This window comes from Orcinus orca, chromosome 14 (assembly GCF_937001465.1).
Source record: "Orcinus orca chromosome 14, mOrcOrc1.1, whole genome shotgun sequence".
Classification (NCBI taxonomy): domain Eukaryota; kingdom Metazoa; phylum Chordata; class Mammalia; order Artiodactyla; family Delphinidae; genus Orcinus; species Orcinus orca.
In genome coordinates, this window is record NC_064572.1 from 78,412,666 (window position 1) to 78,437,507 (window position 24,842).

The 24,842-nt window shown below is 39.7% G+C and overlaps 1 protein-coding gene across 2 annotated transcripts in view; it reads right to left on the reverse strand.

Moving 5' to 3' along the window:
- The window catches only part of CACUL1 (CDK2 associated cullin domain 1), a 77,748-nt gene that overhangs the window by 43,171 nt on the left and 9,735 nt on the right, over positions 1-24,842 (reverse strand). For both annotated transcript variants that reach the window (XM_049697431.1, XM_004265782.3), the window contains exons 2-3: positions 9,164-9,290; positions 8,176-8,278 (exon numbers count right to left, since the gene is read on the reverse strand). In XM_049697431.1, coding sequence (XP_049553388.1) covers positions 8,176-8,278; positions 9,164-9,290 — 230 coding nt within the window. The remainder of the gene's footprint in view (positions 1-8,175; positions 8,279-9,163; positions 9,291-24,842) is intronic.

The following is a 24,842-nucleotide window of genomic DNA, read 5'->3' on the forward strand; positions in this document are numbered from 1 at the left end:
ACCCCCTCCCCAAATATCATTTTTCATGACGTATTTTTAACGCCATCTTCCTCTTCATCCCTCCATCTGTCTGTGATCATTTCACCTTTAGTCTGATACAGCACTTTCTTTATTATGCTTTGTACCATAGTTCCCTGAATATTTCTTATTGTTCCAAAGGTACACTAGCAGAGATTGTGACTTAATTCTTTTTTGGGGGTTTCATTTGTTGTTCTTTTTCTAATTTCTTGAGATAAATGCTAAAGCCACTGATGTGTTAATTTCTCACTATGATTGTGGAGTTGTCTGTTTCTCCTTTTGGATCTGTTGATTTTTCTGGGTATTTTGGGTCAATACAAATTTAGCATTATTATCTTCCTAGTAACTGAACGTTGTCATAATAAAAGGTTCTCTTTATATCCAGTAATACTTCTTGCTGTGAGTCTACTTTTTATGATATCAATGTAGCTATATTGTTTTTCTTTTTGGCTAATGTTTGTATGGTGTATCTTTTTTCATCACTTGCTTGCAATCTTTCTGTCTCCTTATATTTTAGATGTGTCTCATGTTAGCAGCATTTAGTAAGGCTGCAGAATGTCATTCAGTCCAATAATTATTTACTTTTTTAATGCAGCATTTTGTCTTTAACATTTCATGTAATTGATACACCTTACTATTCTTCTATTTGTCCCATCTGTTCTCTGTACCTTTCTCTACCCTTTCTTGACTCCTTTATTTTCAAATTATTCCATTTTCTCTATTATCTTGTTAATTACACGTTTTACTATTTTTTTTAGTGATTACCCTAAGGTTATAGACTGCATCCTTGTCTTCCCATAGTCTGAAATAAAGGAGTACTTTTACTTCCTCCTCAACAATGCAAGGGCCTTAGGACATTTTAAATCCTTTTACCTTCTTCCATCTTCCATGCAACTGTCATGTGTTTGGGTTATTTATATTATACCCTATAAGACATTATCACTATTATTATTCTACACTTGCATATTTGTCCTTGTTTTCCTTCATTCCTACTGGTTCTTCAAATTTTCATCTAGGGACATTTTCTTTCTATCTGAGGAACATTCCAGTATTTCTTTAAAGTTAGAGATTACTGGTGATGAATTCTCCCAATTCTTTTTTTTTTTCTTTTTCTTTTTTTTTTTTTTGCCGTACGCGGGCCTCTCACTGTTGTGGCCTCTCCCATTGCGGAGCACAGGCTCTGGACGCGCAGGCTCAGCGGCCATGGCTCACGGGCCCAGCCGTTCCGTGGCATGTGGGATCTTCCCGGAGCGGGGCACGAACCCGTGTCCCCGGCATCGGCAGGCGGACTCTCAACCACTGCGCCACCAGGGAAGCACTCTCCCAATTCTTGTCTAAAAAATGTATTTCTCTTGGTTTTATGATCACCTCACCTCCTAATATAACTACATATTTCTGACTGAACGTCAGACACTGTTTATGAAAAATTATGGAAACAATTTGATGTCTAGGATAATGTTCTTTCTCCGGGAAGAATTTACTTTCGCTTCTGGTAAGCAACTAGAGGAGTCAGCAAATCCAGACCATCTGAATCCAGTCAGGAATCAAGTGTCAGCTACAACAAGCTAGTCTGTAACTTATTATTCTTACTATACCTGGGATGTGATCCTTTAGGTTTGGTGGGACATGACCTCCAATTTTTATTACTCTATCCCCATAAACCCATCAAAGCTCTATTAAATTTCTCAGCCTAGTAGCCTCTTCTTCCAGAATAAATAGGTGCCTCTAGAAGAGAAATGGCGCAAGTGCTAGTCTCCCGTCTCTGGATTTCCTTCTCTTCCCAGGTCTTGGTCCTACAATTCTTCATTTTTTTATTAGCTCCCTGGCCCATTTTAAAAATTGTTCTCAGCAGGAGGGTTGGTCTAAAATTATCTAGCCTTATCAATCATATGTCTACGGCTGTACCTAACAGAGTACCTTGCATAGTTATATAGGAAAGAGCTAGCTATATTAAGTTCCCCACTAGGCAGCCCTGTAACCAGTCAACCAGCTCAGTTGTTTTTATACTGTCCAAGAAATCAACTGTGATTGAGAAAAGCAACAAGGAGTCTTTAAGGTTTGGGAACAAGAAAGTATGCCCATCAAAAATTAGCATTTTTAGAGGATTAGTCAGTCAAAAGAACAGACTGCAGAAAGGCAGACCAGTTAGGAGAGTACTGCTCTAGTGCAGGCATGAACCAATAATAAGGAAAAAGATGACAGCAATGGGAATGAAAGGGGACAGAAGCAAATGAAATTGCCGTATTCTATCAACCTTGACTATCACCTGGAAATAACAGGTAAGGGAGAAAAAAGGAGTCAAAGGTGAATATAAAATCTCAAGTCTGAGAGTAAAACTGATTTGAGAGAAGAGGAATTTAGATTCAGACATGAATATGAAGTATCTGTAAGAAGAAATCCAAGTTGAACTGTCGAATAGGCATTTGGAAAAGCTGGTTTGAGCCCTCACCAAAAGTACAGTGATTGCTAAAAGTTTCAACAGAATTTGCCAAAACTAACCAGAATATTGTTTACTGAACTAATCAACCAATTTTGGTATATCAAAAAATCAGAACTGGAAATTCACATTTTGAGGTTCTGGAGGCATGGAAAAAGGAAAATAAAATAGAGATGTTCATTACCACATTTAAAGAACAGAGGAGTGAAGCACAAGCGGAGATAACGGTTTAAAAAAAAAACTAACGCAAAATATATGTCACAGTTCAAACAATCTAGTAGTAAGTAAAAAGTATAGATATACATGTAATAAAATACAAGAGTAAGCAGAATACTAAGTAGGTTTAGCTATATAAGTAGTTTAATAAATTTAACAAGAAAAATTTTTAAGCTGCCGAAGTGGTCAAAAAGTCATTGTTTCCAAAATGAAAACAATATTTATTTTTTTAAAAGAGGAAGCAAGTTAGATTATGTTGTTATATTAAAGCGTTTAGGTTCAACAAATTAAAATAATCTTTTACAATCTCTAAAAACCAGTATTCTCTAGCTTTTAAATCAGTAACTGGGGAATAGGAAACATTATTTCATACACTCTTCAGTCCCTCCAACACTGATATATGGCTTTTGATAGAGAGAAGTAAGTCACTCTGGGCCATGTAAACTATACACACACCAGTAGCTATTTTAAGATGCCCTTGAGAGATAAGAGGCTGATGCCCTAAAGGTTCAACTCATTGATTTTATCAACCCCAACACTAAATTTCTGATTATCTGTCAAATTCAACTCATCCCACACTCCTGTTCTAGCTCATAATAACAATATATCATTACTAAAATCAGAGCTGCAACTGCAAACAAAACACTCCACCCAAATAAAACTTTTCTGGCTCATGGGGCCTGGCATACACTCTTGTTCTGTCCCCAATGAAAACTGCCCTTAAGGTCTCTATAAAGTAGAGATTACACCAGGATTATGCCACATACTTGCAACACTGCATAAATTAATGTACTGGATTAACTGAACAATGAATAAATTCATTGCCTAAGCACCTAGAGACACAAAGATTAGTGGTCATACAAGGCTAATTATGCTACTCTTCCCACTGGTCAAATTTGATGCTGAGCATTCACTCAACATTTGCTGAGCTGTAACTGCCAGGCACTAAGGATAAAAACACAAGCCCTCAAAGGAGGACAGGGCTGTGAGGTGGCCAGACATGGTCGCAAAAACAATACAGAGTTATTGCCAAGACGCTACGAATGCACAGAAGAAAAAGTTCCAATGGCCTGTTTGTTTGTTTGTTTGAGGGGAGTGTGAGGGTTCTAGGAAGATTTTACACAGGTGGACACAAATGAGTTTAAGCCTGAGAAAAGGATGAAGAAGCATTTGCCAAGCAGGAAGCAAAGAAAAAATATCTTAGAACTGAGCTTAAAGCAACCAGGTGTTTCAGTAAAGCCACTTCATTTTAACATTGAGAAAATTCACAAGATGATATTAGCATGTTTAATCAAGAGGCACACAGTTGCTGAGTGGCAGAGTTGAGACCAGAGCCCAGGTCCCCATGTTTTTATCCACTTTACCCTGCTATTTAACAATGGTTCGAGTTTACATTCTTTTACAAAAAAGATCATTTCAAAGTAAGATTTTTTTATAGTCCCATATTGCTGAACTCAAAGTAGGACATGTATGGATTCTAAAAACAAGCTAAATTCCCCGGTTTTACATCGTATATTACCTTCACATTTATCAATATGGTTTTTTAAATACTAGCATCAAAAGAGCTATCACCCTTGTCTATGTTATTTTTTATTTATTTATTTATTTTTGTGGTACGCGGGCCTCTCACTGTTGTGGCCTCTCCCGTTGCGGAGCAACAGGCTCCGGACGCGCAGGCTCAGCGGCCGTGGCTCACGGGCCCAGCCGCTCCTCGGCATGTGGGATCTTCCCGGACCGGGGCACAAACCCGTGTCCCCTGCATCGGCAGGCGGACTCTCAACCACTGCGCCACCAGGGAAGCCCGTCTATGTTATTTTTATAAGAATTATTCCTATTATTAGTATAAAGCAAAAATTCTTTAGTTACCTAATACGCCATATTAGTAATGGTAGGGAAAACAGGCACTCTGAAACGTATAGAACCAGTGGAAGCATATAACTTGGTACAACTTTTGTGAACCACAAAATATGGACATAGTAAATGACATGCGAGGCAGACCTCAGAGATACTGCAGGTTCAACTGCAGACCGCCACAATAAAGCAAATATCAATAAATCGAGTCACATGAATTGTTTGTTTCCCAGTGCATATAGACGTTATATTTACACTATACCGTAGTCTATTAAGTGTGCAATAGCAGTATGTTTAAAAAAAACAATGTACATACCTTAATTTTAAAATACTTTACTGCTAAAAATAATAATAAAAAAAATAAAATACTTTATTGCTAAAAAATGCTAACCGTCATCTGAACCTTCAGCAAGTCACAGCAGTAATTCAAAGATCACTGATCACAAATCACAATAACAAATATAGAAATAATGAAAAAGTTTGAAATATTGTGAGAATTACCAAAATGTGACACAGAGACAAGAAGCAAGCAAATGCCATTGGAAAAATGATGCCGAAAGACTTGCTCAGCACATGGTTGCCACAAACCTTCAGTCTGTAAAAAATGCAGTATCTGTGAAGTACAATGAAGCGAAGCATAATAAAACTTACAAGATTGATTATTCCCTGTAGCACTGTTAGTAACAGCAAAAGACTGGAAGCAACCTAAATATTCATGGATTAAAAAGTGGTTAAATAAATTGAGGTACATCAGTAAAGCAAGGTACGATGAACTATTATGCATTCCTGATAAAGAATAAAGGAGCTCTACAGACACTGACAGGGATCTCACTCTCCAAAACCTCAGAAACTTACTCTCTGAACCTCAGTGACTCTCAAGTATTAGTACCCTGTGCAGCCCATCCTGGGCAAGTAACAGGTTACCTTTGTACTACTGATAATTGATCAAGCAAATTTATGCCAGAGAATGTAGCCAAGTGGCCTTCCAAAACTGTCAATTAGACTGAGCTTGATAACACAGTACTATAGTGCCCTCTAACTTAAAAAAACATTTTACAGTAATATTTTAATTGTAAGAATGAAATGTAGTCGTATAGTGCTTACAAAATTAAGTACAAGAAAAAATTCTACACAAGCAGAAACTGCAATATGACAAATAACTAGCAAATCACAATTCTATCAGTCAAATTAATGACTCACGGGATGGCAAAGCATACGTGTAAAACATATTATAAAATTTCCAATTCACATTTCATAGATAACTTTTATAAGCAAGACAAGTAATTATTTTATCCTTATAATTTGAATTGAAATGGTTCGCTTTCTGTTTTAGAATATTTAATATTATTTTAATAATAGGAAAACAGTATTCATAAAACAATCTTTTTTGAGATGAGTTCTTTGTCGATCTAATGAAATCTCTGGTACACCCTGCACCCCAAAGACCACCAAGACTTCATGTTAAAAAACGAGATCAAACTCGGATTTCTACTAGAAAAGCTTTCACTATCCAACAGAGAGTAAATATTTATAAACATTCATTTGCTATACATTTCATTCAGCAAGTGATGCTTAGTATGTATGAGATACTGGGCAAGGTACTAACAGCACAATAATGAAAACAGACATGCTCCTCTGCCCTCTCAGGACACAATACTGGGGTGGGGAATGTGGGGAAGGGGAACAGCTAAACCAGAAATTACACAATGAACTACCATGAAGTACTGGGTGTTACAGTAGCACAGATGAGGGGCTCCCAAACCTGACTTGGGGAACAAGGTATCAGAGAATGTTTCCCAAAACAAATGATGTCTAAGTGGCAGCCTAAATGTTAAGTTCACACTGACCGAAAAAATAAGAGCGCAGAAGAAAAGGAACAATGTTTCAGACAGTTAAGTAAACATGGCAAAAGCCAAGATGTGAGATGGTACCTAAAATGTTCAAGGAACTGAAATAAGTTCAGTATGCAGGAGCAGAAAGGTAAGACATCAGGCTGCAGAAATAAGTAGGAGTCAGAAAGTGAAAGGCTTCCTAAATCATATTAAGAAATTTAGAATTTATTCTAATAGGAATATGATAATCAGAGCTGTACTTTAGAAGCAGTCACTCTGACTGAAACGCAAGATCCTAGTTAGATGTGTTAAGACTAGAGGCAGAGCACCAACTAAGATGAGCATTTTAGTAAAACACTTGAGATGATGTGGCCTGGACTGGGTGGTGGCCAAGTGGACAGGAGCCAAGAGAGAAATAGAACATAACTAGGATTCAGCAGTAAATCAAACATGGGGATTCAGAGAGAGGGTAGAGTCAAGAATTAGTAAGCAGGGCTTCCCTGGTGGCACAGTGGTTAAGAATCCGCCTGCCAATGCCAGGGACATGGGTTCGAGCCCTGGTCCGGGAAGATCCCACATGCCACGGAGCAACTAAGCCCGTGAGCCACAACTACTGAGCCTACGCTTTAAAGCCTGCGAGCCACAACTACTGAAGCCCGCGGTGCCTAGAGCCTGTGCTCTGCAACAAGAGAAGCCACAGCAATGAGAAGCCCTTGGCGTGCCACAACGAAGAGTAGCCCCTGCTCGCCGCAACTAAAGAAAGCCCGCGCACAGCAACAAAGACCCAGCTCAGACAAAAATAAATAAATAAATTCATTTAAAAAAAAAAAAAAAAAGAATTAGTAAGCAAATCATTCAAAGCTACAATGCGCAGATCTCAGGTTTCACCTATGATTTACATACAATGCCTAGCACTAAATATATTTATTAAATGAATAAAGGTTCTGTATTTAATGGCAAAAAGATGACGAAAACAATTTACACTAACAACAGGAAAAAGATATATTTGGCTATGATAAACACAGCTCTGGCTATACTTAAAAAAAAAAAAACAAAAAACACAAGGTAAGTGAGGAGAATATCCAAATAGCAACCCAGCACTTGCTAGAAACTGTAGATATTTCAGAATTGCTGGAGCACTTCCTAATTGTGGTGTGGACCCTGGTGATCTACTGCTGAGTGACTTTTCTGCACATCTTGTAACTTCTACACCACAACTAAAATGTGATCTGGTCCTGGAATAAAGATAGTACCTGACCTTCAAGCACTGGAAACTTTACTGAGGCAGGGAGGGGCAGAGTAGGATCAAGAAGCCAAGTGCTTCCTTAAATAAAATATTTCCTGTAACTTGCCCCAGATTTTACAGCTGGGATGATGTTCATCTGTAGAGGGTTTATCAACAAAATGCTGACTTCAGTTGTTTATATTAGCAAACATTAGAAACTGGTAGGCAAATACCACTTCAAAGATAATAATTTTCAAAAAAGTTCCAGAAAAAAATTAGAATATACACGTTTATAATATAAAAGTCACCAAATACTGAGGTTAACAGAATAAGGTTTTACATAAAAGAAATATTGCATGGTAATAAACAGAATTAAAGTCGGAAATACATTTAATTCAAAAATGTCCACAGTTTATGTCAAATTTTCAAATTAATCTATTCCAAAGATAAGACATTTGATCAATATTCATCTATAAAATATTTATATATTTATATCATAATCAAATGAACAAGCCTCCAAAGGTATAATATACAAGCTAATTCCAACCAGTCAGAAAATCCCAAAGAAGCTAAAACCAATACCATAAGTTCTTTACCTGCAGCTCCTTTGAGACTCTTTCTAAGTGATTAGTTATCTTTTTAATCAGATCACTATACATCTGTTCCGAGTGCTGCTGGCATACACATTTATACACACAACTGTGGGGAGGAGGGGAGACAGAAAAACCAAGTTAATGATTTTAAGGTTGAAGCACTTAATTCAACCTAAGGTTAAGGCATACCCTCAATATGTAACCACTGGTCAAATAATTAATTCAGGCCTCAAAAAGTGACTAATTGCAAGTCTTAAAACAAAAAGTTATCCTGCCCCAATCAGTGTTCATATGGAAGAGACATTATCACCAGCTACAAATAATCTTTTTGAGTATTCTATTAAATGTTTTATCAGTATTAGATAATCTAATATTGGGTGATTATCTGAGAGTCTGACTACGATAACTACTTATAAGCCAGTTTCTCTCTCGTTTTAATGAATGTCAAAATAAGGAAGAGAGTGACAATCAGCAGGTTTCTAACTAACAAAAACGTTTGCTGTGTAACCTCTTTGTGCATCACTTGTGCAGAACAGCACAGTTGTCACTTCCTCCTCTTGTGACTGGGCTGATCTCACAACCCACCCCAGTCCTCACTGACTTGCTACTTCCATTTACCAGGAGCTGGGAAACAAAATAACCAAAGATAGTTAAACTTGTGTGCCACAAACATCAACAGATTAAGCTAACATCTCCCTGTGATGCTAAAACTACATATTTTTTGTCTTTTTCCACTGACCTCTATAATTTCTGCATTATGTATGGTGGGCGTGGCAGGCTGAGGTAGGATTAACACTATCTTCATTTGAAAACCAATTCTGAAGCAAAAAGTATAAATCAAACCCCCAATCCACAAGTACGGAACATATAAATAACTTACAGAGCCTTAATGTAGGTATCATATATTATATGCATACAAACTGTCATAATTCAAGTTGCTGTAAACTTCACTATACCCTCTAAAACCCAAGCAAATTAAATCTTGACTTACCTGTATATCTGTTCATAGGATATGGGGATATAGTCACCAGGACTCTGAGTTAAAAGCTGATCTATGGCACCATCCAATTTTGGCCAGTATGTGCTCTTATAATCTTCAATAGTTATAACATTCATTACTAAAAGTAAAAAGTAAAATTAATATTACCATGTGCCACATGTAAAATCAACACAAATCAGTTCTGCATTCTCAAACTCCTCCCACTGACTCTCTGATTTTACACTGACACTGTGTCACCTAAATACAACTCAATCATTATCCCACTTCCAATTTCAAAAATCCCAACCTGGCCAGGGATTTTAAGCAGCCATTAATTATGATTTAAAAAAGAATTACTATGAATCTGTTCATCTTTAAAAATAAAAACAAAACAGCAATTATCTCTGGTTCCCTTTCCCGGTTTCCGTTATCAGTGGAGAGTTCTTAACATGCAGTGACCCTCAAATACACATTGCCAATGATGTGACAAGATGGCCTATGCATGAACCACGATAAAGTTCTGGGAAACTATGACCTCCAATCCATCTTTACAGACAGCTCTGGGAAATCTACCTAGGGAAAGGACTATGGAAATTAAATTCCAAATGCTACAGTGCTAAAAACTCACAGAGATTTATCGCACCACCAGTACCTCCTGGACATGACTACAGCTCTGACTCAGGCTCTCCCTAGCCTATCCTTCAGAAAAGCCCAACAGAAAAAAAATGTGGATGAACTGGAGCCTTACATTGAAGGCGTACCTCATTCTTAATGGCTGGCTCTTATTCCTCCATGATAGATTTAATAAAGCATTTGTAACAGGTTGTCCTAACAACTGTGAAATCCAGGGGTGATGGGTGCTTCACAACAATGAAATGCTAATGTTAAAAAGAGCTGCCCAAAGCACCTAAGATACCCTGTGTCTTATGAACCATGGTAGGAGCTAACAACTACTGGATCAGCCATTTTACTGTTTATTTTTATCAGAAACTCAAGAGCAGAAGGTTGACTTCCCCAAGTGCACACAGCTAATCACTGGCAGAGGTACCAGGTAAAGCAAAGCCTTGACCTAGCATCTTTCTATCACACTACTGATTTCCAAATTTTAGTCATTCAGGTTCAAGACGTTTCTCATGTCTATGTGCCACCTATATCATGTTTGTTTAATATTTTCTTTAAATCAGTTCACTTTTTTTTTTGCTTAAATATACTTAAAGGACACTTGAGGAGTGAACTATTGATTTACACAACACAGAATAATCTTAAATGTATTCTGCTAAATCAAAGAATCAGACCAAAAAGGCTACATATGGTAAGACTCTCACTTATTTATAAAGGCATAACTATAGGGAGGAAAACAGATCAGTGGTTGCCAGTGGGACTGGAAGGTGGAAAGAAGGACTGTCTGCAAAGGGGAAGCAGGAAGGAATTTTTAAGACAATGGACTCTTTTGTATGGAACCGCGGTAGCGGATACACCACTCCATGCATTTGTCAAAACCAACAGAACTATACACTATAAAAAGTACATTCACTGTATGAAAAAAAAACAAAATTTCACCCAGGATGTAGTAATGATGGAATGGCAAACTGTGGCAAATGAATCTAATTCACAAATGAATCACATAACCCACACTAAAAAAAAAATAGGGAAGAAAATGGAGAGGAAAGGAATGTTTTGACTACATATAAGACTAATAACAGAAAGAACTGTACATGCGTGTGCACACACAGGCACACACACAAAAGGGAGAAGGAGGCCAGATGCTGGAGGGCCTTATGGGCAATGGAAAGACTTTGCCTTTCACTCTAAGATGAGGACATGTGGAAGGTTTTGAGCAGTGATGTAATCTGACTTTGATTTTCTATGGATCATTCCAGCTTCTGTACTAGCAATAAACTAAGTTAGAAGGCTGTGAGATGATGGGGGATTGGAGTAGGTGGTAGCAGTGAGGGCAAGAGGAGAGGTCAGATTTTGAATATATTTTAAGGTAGAGCCAACAAGATTTGCTGATGGTTTGGATGTGAGATGTGAGAGAAGGGTCAAGGATGACTCTAAAGTTTTTAGCCTTCAGCACCGAAGGATGGGGTTGCCGTTGACTAAGATGACGAGGATGTAGGAGAAGCTTAGCACGTCTGGGAGTGAAGCTGAAACTGTTGGTACCCCACCCATTTACAGTGATCCACAAAGGCCACTGTCAACACCTACCATTATTTGCCAGTGTTCTCTCTGGCTGCCGGGGTTGCTCTGCCTGAAGGAGAGGCCAGTTGGAAGTTCTAGAGAATTAACACCCCCAGGAGCCACCATCAAGTAACGACTAATGAGAACTCAGTGTAAGTACCCAGCGTCTCCCTTTACTCTGGGTGAGTATGCACTGACTCCCAAGTCCCCACTGGGATTCCACTCCAGTCGCCGCAGTGTTGCCTTCTTTATGGCTTCCTCACCATCCCTGTCTCTGTCTCCACACTCCTGCAGGTGCTTCCTAGAATCACCCCCTTGTGCATAAAACTACTCGCACTTAAAACAAAATAAGAATTGATCAAAAACAGAAAAGTAGTGTCATGTGCAATATAGAAATAAACACAGTGTTATTAAATTCTAGCTAGGTCCTACTGCCTTTAAAGGTTCTGAGTGAAGCTTGCTTTCCCTGTGAATAAAGGAGATCGGCAGATGCTGAGAAGTGTTACACGCTAGCTCCAAAATACCACCTTTCTGCTTTCAGAAGGATTTAAAAAAAAAAAAATTTTTTTTTGAGTAACTGAAAAACAAAGAACTTTCTCACTATGTGATTCTAGGTTATTGAACCTCCTATCAAGTGTTTATCACCTAAACCACATCATACACCTGCTCTATGCCAAACGCTGGGAATTAAGGAAGGTAAGTGACAAGCTCAGAAAGAAATCTTCAAGTACTGAAAGCCAAGAATGAACACACCAACCCCATGGGTTCCTGGACCACTCGGTTCAATTAACTCCACCCTGCGCTGCGGCTGGGGAGACACCTGCTTCCCAAGCACACGTTTCACTTTGGCAAATCTCCAAGTCAAAGATGTGACAGAGGAAAAAGAACCTAAGATGTGAAGTCCCGCAGCTGTAAGGACAGAATGAAGTTCCACAGAAGCAATGATTTCTGATGCCTCTCAGGTCTTTCATGTGGCATAAAAAAAAAAAAAAACTGCTCTGGTTTTAAATATCTTTGAAAACAGACTTTCAAACCAAAACGAAAAAGGCACAAGTCACAGTAGAAAATCTTAAATCCTATTTCCACATCTAAAAAGAAGCTATATTTCCACATATATTTTGCTTGAAAAACAACAGAAAACCAATTCACTTACATGCTAGCTATTACGAAGTGAATGTTTGTGTCCCCCCAAGACTCACGCGTTGAAACACTAACCCCCAATGTGATGGCATTAGGAGGTGGAGCCTTTGGGAGGTTTTTAGGTCATGGGGACGGAGCCCTCACATGAATGGATTTAGAGTCTCTGGAGAACTCCCTCACCACTTCTGCCGTGTGAGGACCCAGTGAGAAGATGGCCTTCTATGAACCAGGAAGCAGGCTCTCTCACCAGACTCTGAATCTGCCAGCGCCTTGATCTTAGATTTCTCATCCTCCAAAAGCGTGAGATAAATAAGCCACCCAGTCTATGATAGTCTGGTACAGCAGCATGAACAGACTAAGACACTGGCTAACATGACTTTCTTCTCAGGAGCCACCCAATCTTCACCACAGTAGCAAAGGAAAGCAGAACACAGAGAAGCATCTGCAGAGCTACAGGGAGTTCGAAGAACAGCACTAGTTGGTATTCATACACTTAGTCAAAGATTAGGAAGGTTTTTCATACCAATCTGTGGTCAACACTTAAAATGACAATCCAGAAAATGTTAAGATATTGAATTTCTTGCTAATCTCAACCCAATCTCTGACTTAAAACAAAATATATTAGCTGTTTGGTTTATCCAACATTTGACATGCACAGCCTCACAGTGTGTGTATGTGTGTGTGTGTGTGTGTGTGTGTGTGTGTGTGCGCCCGTGCGTGCAGTCCTGAATTCTAAAACTAGATCCTCTAGCTAGAGAAATGTAATCAATCACTTTCAACTTTGCCCACAAAAAAGTTCAGACTAACCAAAAAAAATATGAAACATGGAACCTAAACAAAAATGAAATTACCATTAAATAACTACATTTTACCTAGGTTAGATTTTCCAGCTTGAAAAAAGTGCACTATTTTTTAAACTGTTTAAAGAAGGTATTCTAAACTCAGATGCCTACAAGGCCCAGGCCATTAACATAAGTGAGTAAAACAGGCCTGGTATAAGAATAAGAAAGAGCAGTGAGCATTTCAATGAGCTGGAGAATGCATATGCCCTCTAGAGACATTCAAGTTCACAAAATGTAAAAACCCTCAGGTTGCCCTCATAACATCACGCCACAAGGCTTAAACCTTGAAACTCATAAGATAACAAGCTCACACAGCCTCAGTTCTATTGAGAAAGTACAACTGACCTTTACTAAAATAAAGTGAAATAAAATCTAAAACACATGGAATAGCTGGAATCTAAGGTTCGGGAAATACTATCAGATTGCTAATAAATGAGAAACTATTAGGGATATGTAATTCATACCAGGCAGGAATAAATATGTTCAACTCTCATACTTTGTTATCCAAGTAAATTATCAACACTTGACACATTGTGTTTATTATCAATCTTCCTCAAACTACACATAAGCCCCTTGGAGAAGGAATTCAGCGCTAGAGCCCCAGCTCCAAACTATCATATGATAGGTATTCAATAATGTATGTGAAGTAAATTAATTTAATGGAAGTCAAAATAAATGTTTAATATAAAAAGTCCAAGGCATACTACTTATTAGTAGCTCTGGAATTAAAAATTGAAGTGCATTTGGTTTCACACAGGCTAAAGCAAACCAGGTAAGCCCTACCAGATATTCCTTTTGAGTTTTTTTTCTTGTTATTTGTTTGTAAGGGGAGGATATATTCAGAAACTATAGCAGGTATTATTAATTCATTCTTGGTCTACTGCAAAGACTGGCCACTACCTACTATCAGTGGCTCTCAAAATCTGATACCAGAGCAGCATCAGCATCACCTGGAAACTTGTTAACTTAATGTAAATGCAACCTGCCAGGCCCCAACCCAGACTTAGGGAGTCAGAAAAGTGGGGAGCGTGTAACGCATGATACAGAAATCCATTTGAACCTTCCAGGTGATTCTTTTTTTTTTTTTTTTGGCTGTACGCAGGCCTCTCCCATTGCGGAGCACAGGCTCCGGACGCGCAGGCTCAGCGGCCATGGCTCACAGGCCCAGCCGCTCCATGGCATGTGGGATCTTCCTGGACCGGGGCATGAACCCGTGTCCCACTTCATCGGCAGGCGGACTCTCAACCACTGCGCTACCAGGGAAGCCCCCTCCAGGTGATTCTTATGCCGGCTACTTTGAGAACCACTGCCTAATGCTCCTATTCAAGCTCAGGACAGCCAAGGGTCACAGGTGCTCCTCTGTTCTCCATTGCTAGCACGTGGTTGTTGGTTCCGAAAAACTCGAACTGGAGAGTCAAAGGTGTAAATGTAGCACAGAAAAAAATTTAAAGGGCAGCTAGGAACTGTTTTATGTCCAAAAAGCATTAAAGTTCTACTCTTCCATGTCCCTTCTCCCCACCAAAAAGGCCACTTTCATTAAGAACTGGCTCCTTAAGAAGAATACAGTATTGGCAATTATGAAATAAATGATTAAGCCCAATTAAACAGGCTAAATTGTGTCTCAAACATAGTGACCTTTCAGATTAATTGCAACTAATTACAGTTAGATAATCTGACAGATGGACTAGTAGAAAAAAGCTCTGGGCCTTCCTTTTAACTCTGGCTAGGGTATGTGCTCTAAGAGAAAAATTACGACTTCTTGTTGTCACAGCAAGCCCATAACAATCTTGTAAATCTGTATGGTCCAAAACATTACCACCTGGTAGAATATTATTCTTCCTCCAGCACAAGGGGATGTCTGAAATCTTTCAAGTAATGGACAGAGAGAAGCTGAAGGCCAAGAACAAAGCCTGCAGAATGGGGAGAAGCCTTTGGGAATAAAGAAAAAGATCAGTCAGAGTGGAAGAGAATCAGAATCAGAACAAGGCTGTGTAGTCTAACAAATAAATGGAGTTTTACTCTTTATTTAAAAAAAACAGCCGGACTTCCGGGAAGATGGCGGAAGAGTAAGACGCGGAGATCACGTTCCTCCCCACAGATACACCAGAAATACATCTACGCGTGGAACAACTCCTACAGAGCATCTACTGAACGCTGGCAGAAGACCTCAGACCTCCCAAAAGGCAAGAAACCCCCCACGTACCTGGGTAGGGCAAAAGAAAAAACTAAACAGAGACAAAAGGACAGGGACGGGTCCTGCACCAGCGGGAGAGAGCTGTGAAGGAGGAAAAGTGTCCACACACTAGGAAGCCCCTTCGCGGGTGGAGACTTCGGGAGGCGGAGTGGGGGAGCTTGGGAGCCGCGGAGGAGAGCACAGCAACAGGGGTGCGGAGGGCAAAGCGGACAGATTCCAGCGCAGAAGTTCGGGCCGACCGGAACTCACTAGCCGAGAGGCCTTTCTGCTCGCCCGCCGGGGCGGGCGGGACTGGGAGCTGAGGCTCCGGCTTTTATCGGAGCGCCGGGAGAGGACTGAGGTTGGCGGCGTGAACACAGCCTGCAGGGCGTTAGTGCACCGCGGCTGGCCGGGAGAGAGTCCGGGGAAAAGTCTGGAACTGCCGAAGAGGCAAGAGACTTTTATGTCCCTCTTTGTTTCCTGGTGCACGAGGAGAGGGGATTAAGAACGCTGCTTGAGAGAGCTCCAGGGACGGGCGCGAGCCGCGGCTAAAAGTGCGGAGCCCAGAGACAGACATGAGACGCTAGGGCCGCTGCTGCCGCCACCGGGAGGCCTGTGTGCGAACACAGGTCACTAGCCACACGCCCTTCCGGGGAGCCTGTGCAGCCCGCCACTGCCAGGGTCCCGGGATCCAGGGACAACTCCCCCGGGAGAACGCACAGGCGCGCCTCAGGCTGCAACGTCTCGCCGGCCTCTGCCGCCGCAGGCCCACCCCACACTCCGTGCCCCTCCCTACCCCCGGGCCTGAGTGAGCCAGAGCCTCCGAATCAGCGGCTCCTTTAACCCCGTCCTGTCTGAGCAAAGAACAGACGCCCTCCGGCGACCTACACGCACAGGCGGGGCTAAATCCAAAGCTGAGCCCCTGGGAACTGTGAGAACAAAGAAGAGAAAGGGAAATCTCTCCCAGCAGCCTCAGAAGCAGCGGATTAAAGCTCCACAATCAACTTGATATACCCTGCATCTGTGGAATACCTGAATAGACAACGAATCATCCCAAATTAAGGAGCCCTGTGGATGAAAGGCGCTTGGTGCTGCAGCCAGGAGTCAGTGCTGTGCCTCTGAGGTGGGAGAGCCAACTTCAGGACACTGATCCACAAGAGACCTACACAAGACACCATTTTCTTACTCAAAATGAAAAGACAGAAAAACACACCACAGATGAAGGAGCAAGATAAAAACCCATCAGACCTAACAAATGAAGAGGAAATAGGCAGTCTACCTGAAAAAGAATTCAGAATAATGATAGTAAAGTTGATCCGAAATCTTGGAGATAGAATGGACAATAGAATGGACAAAATGCAAGAATCAGTTAACAAGGACCTAGAAGAACTAAAGATGAAACAAGCAACGATGAACAACACAATAAATGAAATTAAAAGTACTCTAGATGGGATCAATAGCAGAATAACTGAGGCAGAAGAACGGATAAGTGACCTGGAAGATAAAATAGTGGAAATAACTACTGCAGAGCAGAATAAAGAAAAAAGAATGAAAAGAACTGAGGACAGTCTCAGAGACCTCTGGGACAACATTAAACGTACCAACATTCGAATTATAGGGGTTCCAGAAGAAGAAGAGAAAAAGAAAGGGACTGAGAAAATATTTGAAGAGATTATAGTTGAAAACTTCCCTAATATGGGAAAGGAAATAGTTAATCAAGTCCAGGAAGCACAGAGAGTCCCATACAGGATAAATCCAAGGAGAAATACGCCAAGACACATATTAATCAAACTGTCAAAAATTAAATACAAAGAAAACATATTAAAAGCAGCAAGGGAAAAACAACAAATAACACACAAAGGAATCCCCATAAGGTTAACAGCTGATCTTTCAGCAGAAACTCTGCAAGCCAGAAGGGAGTGGCAGGACATATTGAAAGTGTTGAAGGAGAAAAACCTGCAACCAAGATTACTCTACCCAGCAAGGATCTCATTCAGATTTGATGGAGAAATTAAAACCTTTACAGACAAGCAAAAGCTGAGAGAGTTCAGCACCACCAAACCAGCTCTACAACAACTGCTAAAGGAACTTCTCTAGGCAAGAAACACAAAAGAAGGAAAAGACCTACAATAACAAACCCCAAACAATTAAGAAAATGGGAATGGGAACACACACATCGATAATTACCTTAAATGTAAATGGACTAAATGCTCCCACCAAAAGACACAGATTGGCTGAATGGATACAAAAACAAGACCCATATATTTGCTGTCTACAAGAGACCCACTTCAGACCTAGAGACACATACAGACTGAAAGTAAGGGGATGGAAAAAGGTATTTCATGCAAATGGAAACCAAAAGAAAGCTGGAGTAGCAATTCTCATATAAGTTATATATATATATATATATGTATGTAGTTTGCTTGAGTGCAGTGTTTTTTGTTTTCTGTACTGAATTCATTAGCATGGGTCAGTATAAAATTTAGCATAGGTCAATATGTAATTTGTAAACTAATAAGGTCTTAAAAGTGAGGAATTAAGTCTTTTAAATTTAATTATTTATTGTAAAGAGCAGAATAGCATACATAAACAGGTGCCTAAGGAAAACTTGTATTCTAATATGGAACTCTCATGAACACCTTTTTTTTTTTTTTTCTTCTAACGGTATGATAGTAGGCCATTTGATTATTTTTATGGCTTTAACTTTACAACAATGAAATATTCGTAAATTTTAAAAAGTATTTTTCTTTATTTGATGCGGGTGGGATACTGGAGAAATGAAAGGTCAAACATCTATTGAGGAATCCATACTTGTCTATATATTGTGTACTTTTATTTCAAGAACTGATTTAAAATTCCTAAAAGGATGCTATAATAAGTTATTATGCCATTTTACAGACTGAATTAAGTGAATTTCAGGGAGGTATGAAACTTGCCTAAGGCTATCCAGCTACCAAGCGGTAGAAGTGAGAATTAAATCCAGGTATACCTATAAAAAAAAAAAAAAAAAAAAAAAAGAAGGCGAGGGCAGCACCAGGGTATGGGGTTGTTAGTTTTATAGGGGTGAGTAATTTCATACGCTGATGAGTGGGAGGAGTATTCCAGCTATTTGGGGGAAGGGGTGGGGATTTCTAGGAATTGAGCCACCGCCCATTTTTTGACCTTTATGGTCATCCTTGGAACTGTCGTGGCACCTGTGGGTGTGTCGCTTAGCTTGCTGATGTGTTACAATGAGTGTATACTGAGGCTCAAGGTCTAGTGGAAGTAGACTCGTCCGCCATCTTGGACCTATTTTGTTCTAATCAGTTTATGTTGTGTCCTCGGGCTATGTAATTCTTTTAAAGGTTGTGCCCTGCCCCCTTTCCTCCTGTTTCATATTGAATATATAATATTTACCAGAGTATGTTTTAATAATTAATACATGATATATTGTATAATTAATTTATATATCATATATATAATGATATCTATAGGTATTTGTTCTAATAAGTCATTAAAAATAAATGAATATTCTTTTTAAAAAATAAAAAAAAATAAAAAAAATAAAAAAAAATAAAAAAATAAAATAAAATAAAAAAAACAAAATCCCTGTTACTTATTTCTCTCAAAAGGAAAATAATTTGAGCCTGGCAAAGGAAAAAGTAACACTTAGCTGCTCCTAAGAGAACTGCCAAGTTGGGAAAAAAATAGTAATAGAGGTGACCAAATCCTTTAAAGATCCTTTTCCATATTAGGAGGAAAAAAACAAAAGCTGTGCCAGCTACTCAGGTATATTTTGACTCGCCAGTAAAAGATGATATAGCTAATGTCAAGTCCTAATGAAGCAATTGTTTCTGAAGTAAGCTAAAAACTTTTAAAAGTTATATGCTCTATGGGGAGTTTCTAAGTTTTAAGTTCTAAATTGCATGTGTTTGGGAAGTTTCTAAGTTATAGGGTTTGGGGTTTAGGGTAAGTTACATTTATATAAACAAATAACTAGGTAACATTTTGGTCCAGATAAGGCTTATAACATACTAACTATAGGAAACCATATAACCTGCTTTGCCTTGTTTCAAATGACATGTTTCTTTCCCCCAAACACTGTAAAACTTGTATAGAAAACACACTCCACTGTTGTTTTACTGCTTAGAAATGACACATTTCTCAAATTGAGGAAAAAACAGAACAGTAGAAACTTCCTTCATCACTACTATCTTAGAAAGTAGCTGCAGTGACCTACCAGCAAGATTGAAATCTATCAATACATTACTTTAGAATAGTTACTGCACAACATTATTCTACAATTACAACATCACATTTGAGCCTGTGACACAGTTCTCACTATGAACATGTTATGAAAGTACATATATGAAAAGGTCAAGTGCTATCAAAACATCCATTATGGCTCCAACTCCAACTAATCCAGAATCTCACAATATTCAAATAGAAAGTATCTGCTCAATTGTGATTACATTATGTGTAAACCATGCTAACTGCACATCTGCCGTAGTTTTAAAATTCTGTTTTTCCTGCAAGATTTAAACAAGTCAAACTCTCCATGGCATTAAGACCAGGAAAGTAACTCTGAAGTAGCAGCATAAAGCAGTGTGTGCTGAGGTGGAAACACCAATAGTGAGCTAATCTTGCCCTGCAGGACCCTGAGAAGTTCAGGACCTAAGGACAGGATACAATGAGCGAGGTTTAGAGGCAGAGAGCTGGTGGCTGGAGTGGGAAGGGTGAAGGTTGGTTGCAAGTCTGTAGACTAAACAGTAAAAAAGAGAAGAGTTATCCTGCACAGAAACTGAAAGGTAAAAGCTTGGGACTCCAGGACAGATACATGGCGGGTGGGTGTGTGGGTGTGTGGGAAGCACAGGGCTGGCAGATTTAAGTAAAGTCAAAAGTCAAAATAAGAACTGTTCAAACATCTAACCGTGCTCCTTTTCTTTAATTCTAGAATGCCATCGGCCAGGAGAAGTGTCTTTACTTCCTGCCCCACCTACCCAACCCTACCATTCTCCCAGAAAGGAAGAAGATCCTTCCCTAGAGAAACGGAACAGCCCCAGAGAAAAGACATTCACATACTATTTGGCAGCTCCCCAAGAACAGCAGCTTTGCATCCAATTAACCCGAAGTGAAGCCCAACACTTACACTTGGCAAGGTCCCTTGTAAACACTGAACTACCAATTAGCCTTTTTCACTTTTAAATACGAATAGACAGCTAAGGATCACGAATATTTGCAAAGTCTCAGACATCAGAGATCAAAACAAACAAAAACTGCAAAGATAAAAGCAAAGAACTAAAAGAACAAAAGAAAACTTTTTTAAAAACCTATAATTACTATGCTGAGAAGATAAAAATTAGTAACAGTAATGAAAAAGGAGAATTCCAAATGCTCCTAAAATTAAAAATATAGCCATTGTTAAAAATCCAAAAGAAGGGCTTCCCTGGTGGCACAGTGGTTGGGAATCCATCTACCAATGCAGGAGACACGGGTTTGAGCCCTGGTCCAGGAAGATCCCACACGCCACAGAGCAGCCAAACCCATGTGCTACAACTACTGAAGTCCGCGCATCATAGAGCCCATGCTCTGAAGCGGGAGAAGCCAGCACTCCACAACAAAGAGTAGCCCCTGCTGGCTGCAACTAGAGAAACCCCGCATGTAGCAATGAAGACCCAACACAGCCATAAATGAATGAATGAATGAATAAATAAAAGTATTTATCTCATCATAAATGCTTTTATCATAAAAAAATCAAAAAGAAAAAAGTAAACACCTAGAAACTCTCCTAGAACATTAAGAGAAATAAAATATACTAAAAAATAGTTAACAGACTTAGAAGATCAAAACAGGAAATTCAACATTTGACTACCAATAATTCCAGAGAAAAGGGAGAAGAGAGAAAATGTAAAGGGAGAAAAACACTGACTCATTTACCTAAGAAAACATCCCAATAATTTTCCAAAGGGAAAAAAAGACCACACGCAAAATAACAAGAATAAAAATGGCACCTGAATTCTCCACTGTAACACTGCAAGCTTAAAGTCAATGAAGCAACACTTTAAAAATTACTGAGGGGGCTCCCCTGGTAGCGCAGCAATTGAGAATCCGCCTGCCAATGCAGGGGACACGGGTTCGAGCCCTGGTCCAGGAGGATTCCACATGCTGCAGAGCAACTAAGCCCGTACACTGCAACTAGTGAGCCTGCGCTCTGGAGCCCGGGAGCTACAACTACTGAGCCCATGTCCCACAACTACTGAAGCCTGCGTGCCTAGAGCCAGTGCTCCACAACAAGAGAAGCCAACGCAGTGAGAGGCCTGCGCACCGCAGTGAAGAGTGGTCCCCACTCGCTGCAATGCGCAGCAACGAAGACCCAATGGAGCCAAAAATAAATAAAATTTAAAAAAAAATCATTAGGTAAGAATTCTATACCCAAACAGTCAATCAAGTGAGCATTTTTATATATTCAAGACCTGATATTATTATCCATACACATTTTCCCAACAGACTGCCAGCAGATATGTTCTGTACATACACACACATACATGGGAACACACCAGTAAAAAGAAAGACATGAAGTGAGGTGGCCAAGACGGCAGAGTAGGAAAACCCTGAACTCACTCCTCCTCCCATGGATACACCAAAATTACAGCTACTTAACAGAGCAACTATCTATGACAACGGCCTAAAAACTAGCAGAAAAGATATTCCACAACTGCATACCTAAACAAGGAACCACAATGAGCTGAGTAAGAGGCGGTGAGACGCGGTATTGTCAGGACTCACAACTCCAGGTCAGCGATCCACAAATGGGAGGAATATCACAATCAAAGAGGTTCTCCCCAAGGAGTGAGGATTCTTTCTGAGCCCCACATCAGGCTCCCCTGCCCAGGGTTCCTGCATCAGAAAGATGAGCCCCCAGAACATCTGACTTTGAAAACCAGCAGGGCTTATGTCCAGGAGAGCCAGAGAGCTGTAGGAAACAGACTCTGCTCTTAAAGGGAATACGTGAAATCTCATCACACTTCAAATCTCAGCACAGAGGCAGTAAATTGAAAGCAGCCTGGGTGAGACCCATGTGCTGATCCTGGAGAGCCTCCTCAGGAGGCAACTGGAACTCCCCCTGGGGATGGAGATGCTGGCAGTAGCCATTTTGGGCAGTTCGTTCTACCAAGATAACACAGCACTGGCAAGTGACGTTTTGGAATCCTCCCCCTAGCTTATTAGCACTGGGGGCTTACCCGCCCACCAACAGGCCAGCCCCAGCCCCAGGGCCAGGCAGACAGCTGGGAAGCCTACCCTGCCCTCCAGCAGCCCGGCAGCCACTGCATGAGGCAGGGCCTCACAGTCAGGCTGGGGGCCAGCCCCGCCTACCAGCACACCCACCGTAGCAGTCCTGCCATAAAAGAAGGGCACAGGCAGCCCTACGGGGGCACCCCTTGAGCATATAGCTCTGGTGACCAGAAGGGAGTGTGCTACTGGGACCCACTGGATGTCTCCTACATAAGGCCACTTCTCTAAAATTGGGAAATGTAACCAACCTAACACAGAAAACTGGGCAAAATGAGCAGACAGAGGAACATGTCCCAAACAAAGAAACAAGACAAAACCTCAGAAAAAGAACTAAACGAAGTGGAGACAGGCAATCTACTCAACAAAGAGATCAAGGTAATGGTCATAAAGATGCTCCCTAGCCCAGAAGAATGGATGAACATGGTGAGAATTTCAACAAAGAGCTGGAAAATACTGAGAACCAAACAGAGCTGAAGAATACAATTAACTAAAATTAAAATTACACTAGAAGGAATCAACAGTAGATTAGATGACACAGAGTAACAGACTGTGATCTGGAAGACAGTAGTAGAAATCACCCAAGTTGAACAGAAAAAGAGAAAAAATAATTTTTTAAAATGAGGATAGTTTAAGAGACCTCTGGTACAACATCAAGCATACTAACTTTACGGGGTCTCAGAAGGAGAAGAGAGGGGCAAAGAACTTGTTTGAAGAAACAGTAGCTAAAAACTTCCCTATCCTGGGGAAGGAAACAGACATCCAATTCCAAGAAGCACAGAGACTCCCAAACAAGTTGAACTGAAAGAAGTCCACGCTAAGACACATAATAATTAAAATTGCAAAATTAAAAAAAGAATCTTAAAAGCAGAAGAGAAAAGCAACTAGCTACATACAAGGGAACTCCCATAAAGACTCACAGCTGACTTCTCAGCAGAAACTTTGCAGGCCAGAAGTGAATGGCATGATATTTGCAAAGTGATGAAAGAAAAAACTTAAAACCAAAAATACTCTACCTGACAAGGTTATCATTCAGATTCGAAGGCGAGATAAAGAGTTTTACAGACAAGCAAAAGCTAAGAGGTCAGCGCCACTAAACCAGCTTTACAAGAAATGATAAAGGGGTTCTCTAAGCAGAAAAGGCCACAACTCAAAATATGAAAATTATGAAAGGAAAAATTTCACTAGTAAAGACGAACATATAGTAAAGGTAGTAGATCAGCCACTTATAAAGTTAGTAGGAAGGTTAAAAGACAAAAGTAGTAAAATCATCTAAAACCACAATAAATAAGGGATATACAAAACAAAAAGATGGAAAATACAACATCAAAAACATTCAACATGATGGGGGGAATAAAAATGTATCGTTGTTAGAAGGCATTCAAACCTAAGAGATCATCAACTGAAAACAATCACATATGTATATATGTTGTACCATATATACAGCTTAAGATACGCGGTCAATAATATTGTAATAACTTTGTATGGGGAGAGACGGTTACTAAATTTATTGTGATGAACATTTCATGATGTATGCAAATGTCAAATCACTACGCGGTACACCTGAAGCTAACATAATACTGTACATCAACTATATTTCAACTTTTAACAAAACTTTTAATAAATAAATAAATAAAAAGGAAGACATCAAGTAACAATCATTCTACCTGTTGGGAAGTCCATGAGTGGCAACTGTGGGCCCTAAGAAATAAACAGGAACAAGAAGATTAAGAGCTCCACAAGCAGACAAAAAGGAAATACTGATTAACTGAGCATTTCAAAAAACACCAGTGACAGGTATATGGTGGATGTGATAAAGATGCCGAAAAACTTTAAGAATCAGTTTTTCAAAAACTATGCAAGTATAAACAAGGCAACTTAATAGCAGAGTTTGATGTAAAAGAAAATGTAATCTGAGTACACTCCTGGCCCTTCAGTGATTATTTAGTTGTAATGTAAATATGGTTTATTTTGAACCAAAAATTGTGTTATTTAAAGAATTAAAGAGGTAAGGTGTGTAGAGGTATAAGAGAACTAAAACGTCGTGGAAATAACAGGTCAACAGGTAATATAAAACTAACTAATT